This window comes from Arvicanthis niloticus, chromosome 19 (assembly GCF_011762505.2).
Source record: "Arvicanthis niloticus isolate mArvNil1 chromosome 19, mArvNil1.pat.X, whole genome shotgun sequence".
Taxonomy (NCBI): Eukaryota; Metazoa; Chordata; class Mammalia; order Rodentia; family Muridae; genus Arvicanthis; species Arvicanthis niloticus.
In genome coordinates, this window is record NC_047676.1 from 40,237,463 (window position 1) to 40,251,573 (window position 14,111).

Consider the following 14,111-nt stretch of genomic DNA (forward strand, 5'->3'; position numbering starts at 1 on the left):
ATATTTTGTCTGTAGATGGAAAGAGGCAATTCTTGCCTAGTGTCTGTCTCACCACAATTGGAATAACTCCAAAGATGCTCAATTTCTTCTTGGAAACCAAGACAGGAAGCTATCAGGAGCAATGATAATCAAAATGATCTAATCAAAATGAATTAATACAGAAATGTTTGTAATGTCAATTCTGTGGATTTCTGATGTTTTGAAAACCAACTATCCATGTAAGGCTATCTGGGCTGTTGTCTGTTAACTCCTCTCAGCTATTTCTAAATAAAATATAGAAAGCTCCCTAACAATAGACTCAAAGCCATGAATTTGCTATAAGCCCTTAACTCACACACAATCTAACCATCTCAAATAAGTTAAAAATGTTAAAGAAGGACTGGGTCTAAGCCTTGTATTCCTAAATGTGTTATACAGGCGCAATGCCTATGATAGTAACAATATTCATGTCATTTTTATATTTATAAGAAGCTCGTACCAATGAAAACCTTACATTTGAAATCAAAGTAAATTGTGTACCATTTAAAAAATTATAACTTCATCTTAATAACAATTATACATATTTTTACCAGTAAGTTATGGCTATGCAATAAATCCTAGCTAATCCTCCCTGTTCCACCAAAACCACTACTTTTCCCTAGAAAGACAGCCCAATATTAACCACCTCAGTTCCCAAGCCCAGGGAATAGGGGTGCTGACTCTTCATTAACTTCTTCAAGCTGATTATGGGTGTTGAGATATGAGAAGAGGGGTTGGGGGAAAGAATAAATTGATAAGCCTCTGACACTGTGTCTTCACTGCATCTGGCTGGAATTCCAGGACATCAGAGGTTCCAGCAGGTGTGCTCAGCTTGCCTGATGAGTAGATACACCAAGGCTATGTATCCTGCAATATACAATTCTCAAAACAAATTTTAGTATTAAGATAACTGTTTGTTTGAATTCTGGAATCTAGTCTTCTGGCTGCCTGCCTCTATCATGTCTAATCTATATAACTCTGGGCATTTCTATGAAGGTGTGCTCCCACCATCCTCCCATTTTCACCTCCCTGATCTCAAATTCCTCAACACTAGGGAATCCAATCTTTCAGGCACCAAGGCCCTCCACATCCACTGATGCCTAACCCCTAACCCCCCTCCAATTACTATGAGGGTGTGCTCCCACCATCCTCTCATTCCTGCCTCCCTGCTCTTGAAATTCCCCAACACTAGGGAATACAAACTTTCAGGTACCTAGGCTGTCCACTTCCACTGATGCCTGGCAAGGCCTCCCTCAACTACCTATACAGGTGGAGCCATGAGTCCCTCCTTTTGTGTTCTCAGGCTGGAGATTTTAGAATGGCTACTCCAGCTTGTTTCTTAGGACCATTTGCTTGAAAAATTGTTTTCCAGCCTTTTACTCTAAGGTAAAGTCTGTCTTTGTACTGAGGTGGGTTTCCTGTATGCAGTAAAATGCTGGGTCCCGTTTATGTATCCAGTCCATTAGCCGATGTCTTTTAATTGGGGAATTGAGTCCATTGATGTTAAGAGATATTAAAGAACAGTGATTGTTGTCTCCTGTTATTTTTGTTATTAGAAGTGAAGTTATCTTTGTGTGGCTATCTTCTTTTGGATTTGTTGGAAGAGGGTTACTTTCTTGCTCTTTCTAGGGTATAATTTCCCTCCTTGTATTGGAGCTTTCCTGCTATTATCCTTTGTAATGCTGGGTTTGTGGAAAGATATTGTGTAAATTTGGTTTTGTTGTGGAATATCTTGGTTTCTCCATCTATGGTAATTGAGAGTTTTGCTGGGTATAGTAGCCAGGGCTGGCATTTGTGTTCTCTTAGGGTCTGTATGACATCTGTTCAGCATCTTCTAGCTTTTATAGTCTCTGGTGAGAAGTCTGGTGTAATTCTGATAGTTTTGGTTTATATGTTACTTGGCCTTTCTCCCTTACTGCATTTAATATTCTTTGTTTTGTGCACTTGGTGTTTTGATTATTATGTGATGGGAGGTATTTCTTGTCTGGTCTAGTCTATTTGGCATTCTATAGGCTTCTTGTATGTTTATGGGCATCTCTTTCTTTAGAGAAGTTTTCTTCTATAATTTTGTTGAAGATATTTATTGGCCCTTTAAGTTGGGAATCTTCACTCTCATCTATACTTATTATTCTTAGGTTTGTTCTTCTCATTGTGTCCTGAATTTCCTGGATGTTTTGTGTTAAGAACTTTTTGCATTTTGCATTTTCTTTAACAGTTGTGTTAATATTTTCTATGATATCTTCTGCACCTGAGATTTTCTCTTCTATCTCTTGTATTCTGTTGGTGATGCTTGTGTCAATGACACCTGATTTCTTTCTTAGGTTTTCTATCTCCAGGGTAGTCTCCCTTTGTGATTTCTTGATTGTTTCTACTTCCATTTTTATGTCCTGGATGGTTTTGTTCAATTCCTTCACCTGTTTGGTTGTGTTCTCTTGTAAGTCTTTAAGGGATTTTTGTGTTTCCACTTTAAGGGTTTCTACCTGTTTACCTGTGTTCTCCTCAAATTCTTTGAGAGTGTTATTTCTGTCCTTCTTGAAGTCCTCTATCATCATCAGTGCTCAAGCTCAGACAGGATACTGCCCGAGTTAGAGCACCTGGGATCCCCTCTTCCTCTGGGTTCTTAGAGATTGGGGGCAGAGCTGCCACCCAAGATCTGCTCAGTGCCCGTGCCCAGGCCCAGACCGGAGCCAATTTTATCTCTTTTTAAAATTTTTTCCTGATAACTGTAGCTAAGTCATATCAATTGTATTTATTTTTTTCAAAATATATAATCAAGTGTCTTGGTTTCATTAATCCTTTCTATTACTAATTAGCTTAAGTGGCTTTTAAACTTTGATCTTCATTATTTCTTTTCTATTTAGAGTTTAATCTATTATTTTGTTTTAGTTTCTCTTCGAAGCTCAGTCCATTGATCCGAGGCCCTTCTTTTCTTTCTTCTCTTATCTTTTTCTTTTAAGATTTCTTTATGTGTTTGTGAGTTTTACTTGTATGTCTGTCTATGTACCACATGTGCCCTGGGGCTAGAAGAAGGTGTTAGCTCTCCTGGAACTGGAGCTATGGATGATTGTAAGGCATCACGTGGGTGGTTGGATTTGAACTCACGATTTCTGGAAGAGCAGTCAGTGCTCTTAACCACTGAGCCATCTCACCAGCCCCAAGCCCAGTGCTTAGCCCTACATACTTCCCCTGAAGTACCACTTTTAAGAGACATATCACAAATTCTGAAAACTTGTCATTTGGTACAAGTGGGTTAGATTTTCTCTTGTGAGTTATCAATTAATAGGTTAGCTAGAAACAATTTAGTTTTCAAATATATTTGGAAACCATCCTAAAAACGTTCTTGTTAATGATTTCTAGTTCAACCACAAGAAAATGATGGGCCTGTCCAACCCATAGTCTGGGGAGCACATACAGCCCAAACTTACTCAAAACACTGTAAGATGTGTGTGTGTGTGTGTGTGTGTGATATGAGATGTGTGTGGGAGGACATCCTCAATCAACTCCACTGGCAAGAATTTTGCAGATGACAATGTTTAAAGGCTGGATTGGATATGCCTGTTAAAATTTGAAAATATATTTAGCTTAGGAGTCCATAAAAACTAACTGATATTTGCTTTAAGTATTATAGTAGATGATAATTTAAGTTAGTACATGTTCCAAGGCACTTGGGAGACATGGCTGTCTTCTGTGGTTGGGTAGGATGATCTGTAAAAGTTAACTGGGTTATGTTGGTGGACAGCACTGCTCAAGTCTACCATCTCTAGACTGACTGCCAGCCTATAACGTTCAATTGGTGGAAGAGATATTTCTCATTTTAACTCTGAGTTTGTCTACTATTTTTTGTCTTGTGTACTTTGAAGACCTACTGTTAGGTGCATAAGCACTCAGTTCTCTCAGGTAAAATGATCCCTTCATCAGTATGCAACAGACTTCATTGTTCTCCACACTACTCTTTGTTCTGAAGCTTATAAAGTCTGGCACTGGGGCCTGCCTGTGGTGGCACACACCTTTAATCCCAGCAGTCTGGAGGTAGAGGTGTTAGAGGTGTTCTTTCTATCCTCCCTTGAACCCCTTCAGACTTTCGTTCCCTCTCAGATGACCATTCCTACATACATCTACTAGAGTGCTCACTGTTCTTATCGAAACAAATGTCCATAGCACGTTCTTTTTTATGTGTCCTGAAAAAAAGTGGTTTATATATAATCTTATGAGGAACCAAGAAGTAATGATTGGAGTTTGTATGACTCATTGACACTTTTTATGTACTACTTCCTCATTTCTCTAGGTGGTTTCTAGCCTAATAATCTACTGAAACTGTTCTACAAGTATCATTATTTAGCATATTGCTACTATAACCAAGGGCCCCCTTTTTTTTTTTTAAGATTTTTGACTGGACTGTTTTGTTTTTTGTTTTTTGTTTTTTTTTCTTGGCTGTACCTGACTTACATCATATTATATAGAATTGCTTGGATTAAGATTCCTTAACAACCACAGATGCAGGAATATAAGCTCTCAAGGGTGGGGATGTTTGTCTGACTTATTAACGGATGCTGTGCTACAGCCTGGCTCAGTGGCAGACACAATAAAACACTCAATAAGTACATAATAGATGAATGATGTACAGTTGGTGCTTAGCGCCCCTCTGCTCTCTGGTGTTTCTAGACAACCTCATTCAAACCCACATTTTAGTAGCATCTCAAGTCTGTACCCGCCATTCTAAATTTTTTCGAACCTTTTACTTCGGCATCTGAAACACTGCTAGATGTCCCACCAATACAAAAAAAAAAAAAAAAAAAAAAAAAAAGGATGTCCCAAGCACCCTTCTCATTTTTCTTTTCCTTTAAAACTTCCTGATCTGGTTTCTCTACTTCTTTTTACTACTTTCCTGTAAACTTGAGTCATAATTAAATTTTCTTTTTCGAGCTGGAAAGATGGCTCAATGGCTAAGAGCAGTGACTGCTCTTCCAGAGGTCCTGAGTTCAATTCCCAGCAACCACATGGTGGCTCACAACCATCTGTAATGAGATCCGATGCCCTCTTCTGGTGTGTCTGAAGAGAGCAATGGTGTACTCACCTACATAAAATTAAATCTTTTTTAAAAATTTATTTTTCCACCAGCCAATATAAATGCCATTTTCACAATACTAATTTCATGTGCTCCTAACTCACCATCCAGAGATTTATTGTCTCTGTTGACTCATCTCTTTATTTTATAGGTGTCTCAACAGATCTCTCCATTCTCTAGGCCTGACACCAACACCTCCTACACTGCTGTACCATGGACCTTGACCAGTAAGACAGACTTTTCTCGGAATCATTTATTTTATTTAGATCCCACATATCCTTGCCCCATTCATCATGGCTTAGGATCCTAACCATCTTGTGAAGTACTTTTTCATATAATGATCACTAGGAAGCCATTTTTGATCTCTCAGGCTAAAAACCACATACCTATACTGACCAGGACAACCCACATCACAGAGCACAACACAAACCACAGTATCTTACATAGGACCTGGCATTTACTACGCAATCAAGTGTGAACCATTGGAAATGTTATCTTCCAAACCCGGGATAAACTTATTGATGGCAAGGACCTCTAAAGAAGCCTCCAGAGAGGCACTGAGCCAAGCTCAAGATAGCTGCAACTCAAAGAATTTTGAGGTCCAAAACGTCAGCCAACTTGCTATCTAATTCAACAGAAAATCAGCTAACAGAAGTGTTATGATTAGTTCCAGCAAAACGGAAACATAAATTACTTAAAAATCTTACAGAAACAAATTTAAAACACACCACAATTTACTAATAAACTATGAAACCATTTGCAGGGAAGTTTCCCATTGTTATTCAACACTGCTCTTCTGCACACATTGTCACATGACGCCTGACAGGTGAGGGAAATGGTACTTTTTTGTTGTTCTTACATTTAATTTGGATGCTACTTTGCCTGAGATAATGCTAATGGTGTTTATATAACTTCACAGTGTGTTACTCAAAAGATAGGCATTTAGAGACAACCATGTGCTTGCATCAGAAATCTGAGGCCTTAAGTATCCCTGAACTTCATCTAAAAACCATACTTGGCATCCTACCTCCATGCCTAGCTATGTTAAAATGAACAGATCACTGTACCTTACTCAGGTGACTTAAAAGCAGCATAAACAATAATAATTCTTACTTAAGAAGATATTATGAAGCTCACAGAGGGTAAGTAAGGTAGGTAAAAAAAACACCATGGAGATCAAACTTAGTATCATTTGCTTATTTGTTCAATAAATGTCTACGTCTAAGTCCACACTCTGTGCCTCTGTTTGTAGAATATCAAGTAGGATGTGCTGTCTGCCCTTAGTAGCTTAGGAAGAGCAGGCGGGTGAGGCAGGCATGGGAATGAAGCTGTTGATAGGCACTGACGGGAGGACTACGGAGCCAGGTAGAGCAGGAGGGTGAATTCAGTGCTGCCTATAGGAAAAGGAGGCTGCTGAGGAGCTCTGCACAGAGGAAGGGGCCATGCATCGATTCTCCTCTCGCCCTCTGCAGAGTTCCCAGTACTTACTACGACACCTGCTCTGACCCTCTCCTTTACTCGAGGCATAGACACACATACATTTCTTTATAGACCAATCATCTTTTTAATCTTTGACTCTTAAGATGTAGAAAGGTCTACATGTTCCTCTAACGTAGCTTTCTCTAAACCTGAGCTGAACTGATGTGAAGTCCTGATCACCAACATTTTTCCTACTTAAGAAACCCGAGTGAATGATTTCCTCATCCGCCATCAAGCTGAGCCAGGGATTGAGTCAGTGTTGGCGTCTCTTTCCTTTTGCGTCCCAAGCCAACTGATTACCAAGTCCTGCCAATTCCCTCAAACATGGCTCTCGCCATTCTCGGCTTTCTGTTTTTCCTGTGAGTGCCTCACTTAAGGCCTTCAAGGGCACCTCAAGTGCACCATCACCATCATCCAGGGGCTCCTGTCAGTTTATACCCCAAATCAAAGCCAGCCACATCCTTCTCAAATGGTGTTGTTTCCTTGCTTATAAAACTCTGAGATCTCTGTATACTATAGATGAAGCTAAAATTTCTGAATTTGGTATAAAAGGTTTGCCCAGACTCAGTATTTCTCTTATTACTTGCCACCTGAAATGCCATGAGAGCCGTGCAGAAACACAGTTCTAGGAGGCCCTACCCTGATGCACACTCCAAGTTCTCATAACTATGCTTTCTCTTTCTTCCTCTTCCCCAGTCTCTTGTCCCTGCTGACTAACCTGGCTTACTCATCAGCTTCAAACCCAATGGGGAAAACTTTACCATGCATCCCACCACTGCACAGCACATGGCGCTGATGACGGCTTCTTCTTTTTTTATTTTTAAATAAATCCTGGATGTGAGCTTAAATGTCTTTTGATCAGTGGGCTACATGTCCGTACCACTGGGGTCTCTTATAACAGCATCTAATGGCAAGGTTTCAAAAGTTGGGCTGAAAGAGCTACGTTTTTATCTGCCCCAGAAAATGCTTTGCCTTGCTTTTTTTCTGATGGGTAATTCTGCCTCAGTGGCCCTTCTCTTCACCGACAGCCACTCTGCCATTATTGTGGTGAACACACACTCTTCTTTTCTGTCTCATTGTCAAAAGAGTAAAGAGGAAGTATTAGGGAGAAGTGGAAGCAGGATTCTCAACTTTGCTGATGGTGCCATTTTAGGTTAGGTGAGTTCTCGCTGTGGGAGATGCCTTGTGAACTACAGACCACATACTGACATCTCGAGCCTAAAACTATTGTATAAGCCAGAAGCATCCTCACCCAGTATCACAGCCAAAATGTCTTCATACTGACAGGTATTGCCCCTCTGCATAGGGGCACAATACCTCCTGATTTAAAAAACAAAAATGGCAACACTATTTGGAGCAAGAAAGAGGACTTAGCAGTTAATAGCACTAACTGTTCTTCCAGAGGACCTGGGTTCAATTCCCAGAACCCACATGATTACTAACAAATACCTGTTAACACCAGTCCCAGGGTATCTGTGCCCTTGTCTGGCATAGACATACATTCAGGTAAAATATGACATGTAAAATAAAAATAAATAAATCTCAAAAAAACATTTTTTAAACTCCTGTATTTTGACTGACGTCAAATCATAAAACACGGTAGAAAGTAAAGGATCAATAGTGCTCAAACTGTCATTGTATGACAAAGGGTGAGAGGAGGAAGTTCAGTGTACTGCACCACTGCTGTGGAGGATGCACGTGACCAGCAAGAGTCAGCTGGAGTCACCTGCAAGGGGGACAGCACTCAGTGAAGCTCAAGGCTAGAAACTTCTCAGACTCTGGGATTAGGTTTTATAAGTATTTTTGTGAGCTTGATTTATCCTGTCACTGAGAAGGTGATGTGGAACATAGCTATTGCATGCTAATATTTTTTTTCCAGAAAAAGAGACAGAGGATTTAAAGCTGAAATAGGCGTGGTACTGAAGCACAAGGTTATGGACTGAATGGGCAGTAGAGGCCATATAAGCAGCATAGGTTGAAACTGGCTACCCTGGGGACAGACACTCAATACAACACCCACCTGTGGTTGACACAACGTTCTCCGGGCTTTCGCTGCAGAGCTTGGACAACAGACTGGTCTTCCCAGAGCCTGTGAGACCTATGCAAACCAAATCATATTCAGGGCGAGCAGGCGGTGGTCCCTTGCAGCAAAGTGCTCGAAAACACTGCCAAGAGAAAGAAATGGAGGTAAGCATCAGTAAAAGTTAAAACAGTGAAACAAACGTGAAGATGTTAACTAAGTACCCCCATCAAATTTAAGCCGGACTGCAAGGGCTTCAGGTGGCGACACCTGGGCCATACCATTTTGTCAAAGTAATCAACATTCCTGAGAGTGTTACACAACCACCATGAGACCTGTTTACAATGCCACCATGCTAGATATGGCAGGAGCAACAGGCATGGGGTTCTAACAGCATCCCACTAGTGTACATCCTTTAAACCTACCCACGAGGAAGTTACAGGAAGCCAATCTCAGAAGCATCCTGTATAATACCTAGTCTGTTTTCTAAATTACCACTGTCTCAAAAGTCGGAGACTAAGGAGCCACTCCTTGTGAAGAGTCAGAAGACATAATATGAACTGCAATGCATCTTAGATTAGATCCTGAACTGGGAGGAAGAAAGTGCCATAAATGACATTATTGGGACAATAGTGAGGACTGAATATAGACTGCACATTAGATAACAGTGTTGCATAAGGTTAAATTTCCTGAATTAAATAACCGTGCTGTCATTATGTAAGAAAAAAAAGTCGTTGTTCTGAGAAAACACATGCTGAAGTACTTGCAGGTGAAGGGTCTTGAAATCTGCAATTAACTGGCTCAGAAAAAGTCTAAGTCTCTTACTCCCCCCACCTCCATCTGGTGGAGCATGCGAGAAAGCAAACATGGAAAAGCCCTACCAGTGACGCTGAGTGAAGAACGCTAAGACTCTGGTCAAGTTCTGGACTGTTATCTGGGACTGGGCACTGATGCCAGGGCACACAGGAACGGTGTGCCTCTGAGTACTGTCATACTGTTTTGATGACACTTTGAAAGAATCTTGTCACAAAAGAATCCATGCCCTCTTGGTCTTTGCTACCTTGGGTTTGATGTTAACTGACCTTGGGGTTCTATAAACTATAATACAGTTTCTGAGCCACACAAACTTACTTGGTCTTCACGAGTCAAGACAGGGGTTTATAGTTATAGGCTATCATTCGTGAAATGTTTGATATTTCAATTCATCTCAAATCCAGTTAAGGTGTTGACTATACACCACTTTGCGGAACTTTCAATGCTCCCCATATTTGTTTGAAATGAACATTAATTCGTAAGAGACTAGAAACGCAAGTAAAGAGAAAAGAAAACTCCTCATTTGATTGTCTGAGCCCATAGAGAAAAAAAGAACTGTAAGATGTGGCGATTCCTCTCAGATAAGATCTGAGTGCTACTTGGCAGCCATTCTCTCATGATCAAGCCTGAGTATTCCTCTCCCTCATTTCTAACATGTGCTCAAGTCTAGTCCATGTGACGACTGAAATAGCCCCTAGAGTAAACAATTCTCAATCTTCCTAAGGCTGCAGCCCTTTAATAACAGTTCATGTAGCAGTGACCCCAGCCACAGAATTATTTCCAATGCCATTTCATAACTATAATTTTGCTAGCGTTATGAATTGTAATGTAAATATCTGATGCACAGGATGTCTGCTATGCCCTGTGGGGGTCATGACCCACAGGTTGAGAACTGCCACTCTAGAGTCCATGGATTGGATTTCTCCGCCAAGGCTGTGGTCTACCTAGATAACGCCACTCTACCACTGGTTCCAGAAATATTTAACCTTGCCCTCCGTTCTCCACAGCACCTACTGTGACTGTTCATGGAAACACAATCCATTCTATATGCTTAACTTTCCTCAGTGACATCTCCTGACCTGTAGTTGTAAACTCTTATCATGGTTCCAACCTCATGTCGACCACTGTTTCCAAGCCTTGCTGAGTATCTGTCACCTGAGACATTCGCCTATGCTGTTCCCTCCTCTGTGCTGCCAACACAGAGGTTTGCCAACGGCTCTTTGGTTGCAGGTTAACCACCCTTTCCTGGGAGCAGACAGCTCTGACCAGAGACTGTGTTAGCAACTGATGCCAAGTTCTCATTGCATGTCTGCAAATCCATCATACAGATGATTACAGTTTAGCATTCCCCACCAGACTGTGGGAACCACGTGAGTCCGATATTATCTCATAGCCCCAGTGCCCGACAGTGGACAGAGCAAAGACGCTACCCTCAATAAGTCATAGTTGGATGGAGAAGGAATGATATTTAAGGTTTACATTAAAAGGAGAAGAGAAAGCTCAAGGGCTACGAGGATACTTGATCTCTGGGCCCCTGTGTTCAAAAGGCAAGTATCCAAGTAAGAGAAACCCTTGGCTTTTACACGTCAACACCAGAAGTTAGCCAAGTCCCCCCAAGACCACTTTTTGAAGTACAAGATCTACTTTCTGAGTACACTAGAGGATATTTTTACCCCAAGTTCATTTTCCCCCAGTTTTTAAGAGGTTTTGCTGACTTCTGGTAGACAATTTTATGATCCATATTCTACACAGATTTATTAAGCTCTAATCAAACTTCCTCTCTTCTTTTGAAGTCTGAGGAGTCCTAATGATTTCAGGCTGCTTCCTATGGCTTCCCACCCTACCATGGTATCATTGTCACTCTTCCTTGGCCTTTACTTTACTCCGACTATGCTTTCTCCTACAAGATCAAGGACCACACAGTTGATAGCTTTCTCTACATCAGCACATCACTTTCTGGACTCACATGGAGAATGGCACACACTGTCCATGACTCTTCCTGGTCCTTTAGACTCCTCGTGACTAGACAGACCTCTGCATGAGCATGGATATTTCCTTAATGGTGGCCAATGGCTAGCAGTTGTTTACATTAAGAGGGGTCTTCTATACTGGCTGCTTTGGTCTTTGTTTAAAGAAACAAGGAAGGACTTTATTTCTCTAGAAACCAGACCCTGGCTCCCTCAGCTCTTCTCCTATAGTTCCTCTGGACCAGCTCCTGGAGGGCAGGGGGACTGGCCCCACTATGTGAACCAAATTACTATAAATCTTAAATACAACATGAAGTGTGTGAGGCTGGCAGGATGGTTCAATGAGTAAAGGTGCTTGCCACCAAGCTGAAGGACCTCAGTTCATTCCCATGTGGTAGAAGGGGAGAGCTGACTCCCACAAGTTATCTATCTTCTGACCTCTACAAAGATGCTGTGGCATGCACACATCTATAGATAGATAGATAGATAGATAGATAGATAGATAGATAGATAGATAGATAGATAACATAGATACATACATAGATACATACATAGATACATACATAGATACATACATAGATGATAGATAGATATGACAGATTTTGCCCAAAGTTATCCAATGTCATTTCCATGTTCTCTTTAAAATCCTGAACACAGCAACTTTATACCCAAGCCCACCAAAATCTGTATCATCTTTTGATTCATGTCGGGAAGCCTCAAACACTGACAGAAGACAATTGAGCAAAAATATTCTGCTCTCTTTCCTCTTCTCTTCTTCCCCGGAGTGTCAGCTCCATCCCATGGCTGACTCACACAGCCTGCAATGTCACCCAGAATGACAATGCCCTGGGCACACCCCACCACTGTCCGGAGTCCCCAGCTCTGATGGAGCCCAAACTCAATCTGAATGAAAAAAAAAAGCCTCACCCTTCTGCTGTGCTCAGACTAGGGAAATACAACACTGTAGAAAAAAAAAAATGTTGGACTGGTAATTCTTACAAAAAAAAATATTTAAAACCTATCCCACAAACCTACAAATACATATGTATTGAAAACAAATGCCATGGTTAACAGAGAAAGTGCTATAATTTGAGCCAACAACATAGAACTTTTAAGTCTGTGCCATTTCAAAGCTGGGAGGAATGTTCGCACTTTTTAAGTCAGCTCCTAAAACTGTACAGAGTTTTCATTTGTTTCTTGTTTTAAAGCCTAATGAAGCTTTGGATCTTATAGTCAATTTACTTAAAATTACTCACTTTGGCCTCTAGACTATACTGTACCAAAGGTCACTGTGTTTGTCTCCTACAGCAGCCCTCGCATTGTTAAGAGTAAGCCCCTTTCATGCCTGTACAATGCGAGACACAATGCTGTCGGCAGTCCTGACAGCGAGCGGCAAACTCGGGCTTCATTCCCAGGCCAGACACTGCGGCATTGTGTGACTCTGCTCGAGCCCCATAAATAAGCCTATCCGTGTTTCAGCTTCCCCATGATTAACCAGTAACATTTAACACTATCTGCCACTTCCTTTCTTCAGGGGGATGTTAGGAAGCATGAGTTCAATGCTTTATGCTCCGAAGAAAGGCGCCAGACGAACAAATAACCATTCGTCCTGATGCTCACTTTCCTAAGGTATCTTGGCTGCTAGTTAGCTTCCCTGGGTCTGGCAGCCCGACACACAGCCCAGCCTGGAGCCCCTTCTATCAGCCCAGAGCAGACACTCATATTCCCAACCCCACCCTAGCTCTCAACCCAGGACCTGCACACAAAATCCAGGGCCCTATGCAGCAGGAGACAAAGAACAGAGCAGCCTGAATTGTGATCCCACTCTCAGGGGGTGCCACCATCACCGACCCCCTTGCCTAGAATATTTCAGCCTTTTTCCACAGGGTCAGTTATTACTTGTTCCTTTTTGAAAAGAGGATGAAGGTTGTGTGTATTGAGAATAAATTATTTGAGAACAAATAAGACTTCAAGAGTAAAAGCAGGGCTTTGGATAAGTCTGGTAGCCAGCCCTACAGTAAGATACTCAGGGTCTTAAGCTTTGCCCATTTTTGTTGCGAACAGTGTTAGACAGTTGGCAGATGCAGCCATGCAGAGAACACAGTAGGTACTTGTTGAATCTCTGCATAATGAACCGGCGCTGCAAAGTACTCATTTGGCATGTAGCTATGGACTTCATTGGCCCTTGAAGACTCCAACTATTCTCCAAATTACACAGTAGTCCTTCAAACAGCGCAAACACTTGGCCTTCTTACTACTATGATCTTGGTCATCCCTTCTCTGTCTACTGGCTGAGCCCCTGTTGAAAGTACTTCAGGGAGGGCAGGCACTTCTTCATCCTCCTCCTCCTCCTCATTCCTTAGTGCTGTGTACACTGCCAGCCCTGCAGGTAAGACTGCCACGTGTTTTTTTTTTTTTTTTTTTTCCCCCTACTGAATTTACCAGCTGATAGAAATATGCACTCAAACCCAAGGATATATCCATTTTTAGTTTCATTGGTGGTTCTAAAAGCTAAACTTTTATAGATTCTGAGAGTGGCCAGATATCCAAACAGCCAGAGAATTATCCTGGCACCACATATTGCTGGATGGGAGGCTTGCTGGAAAGCTGTGCTCTGGCATTGCCCTGCACTGCCAGGATTCCCGACCATCCTGTGGCATGAAATTCCCAGCCTTGTGGGACATGGCATGTGTTTCAATCAATGCTCTGTTTTACACCATGAATACGAGAGTTTATTCTGAGCACGACT

General features: G+C 41.5%; 1 protein-coding gene across 2 annotated transcripts in view; it reads right to left on the reverse strand.

Annotated features, from left to right (window-relative positions):
* Arl15 (ARF like GTPase 15) overlaps positions 1-14,111 on the reverse strand; it is a 375,043-nt gene that overhangs the window by 241,909 nt on the left and 119,023 nt on the right. For both annotated transcript variants that reach the window (XM_034523585.2, XM_076916199.1), the window contains one exon: positions 8,583-8,727. In XM_034523585.2, coding sequence (XP_034379476.1) covers positions 8,583-8,727 — 145 coding nt within the window. The remainder of the gene's footprint in view (positions 1-8,582; positions 8,728-14,111) is intronic.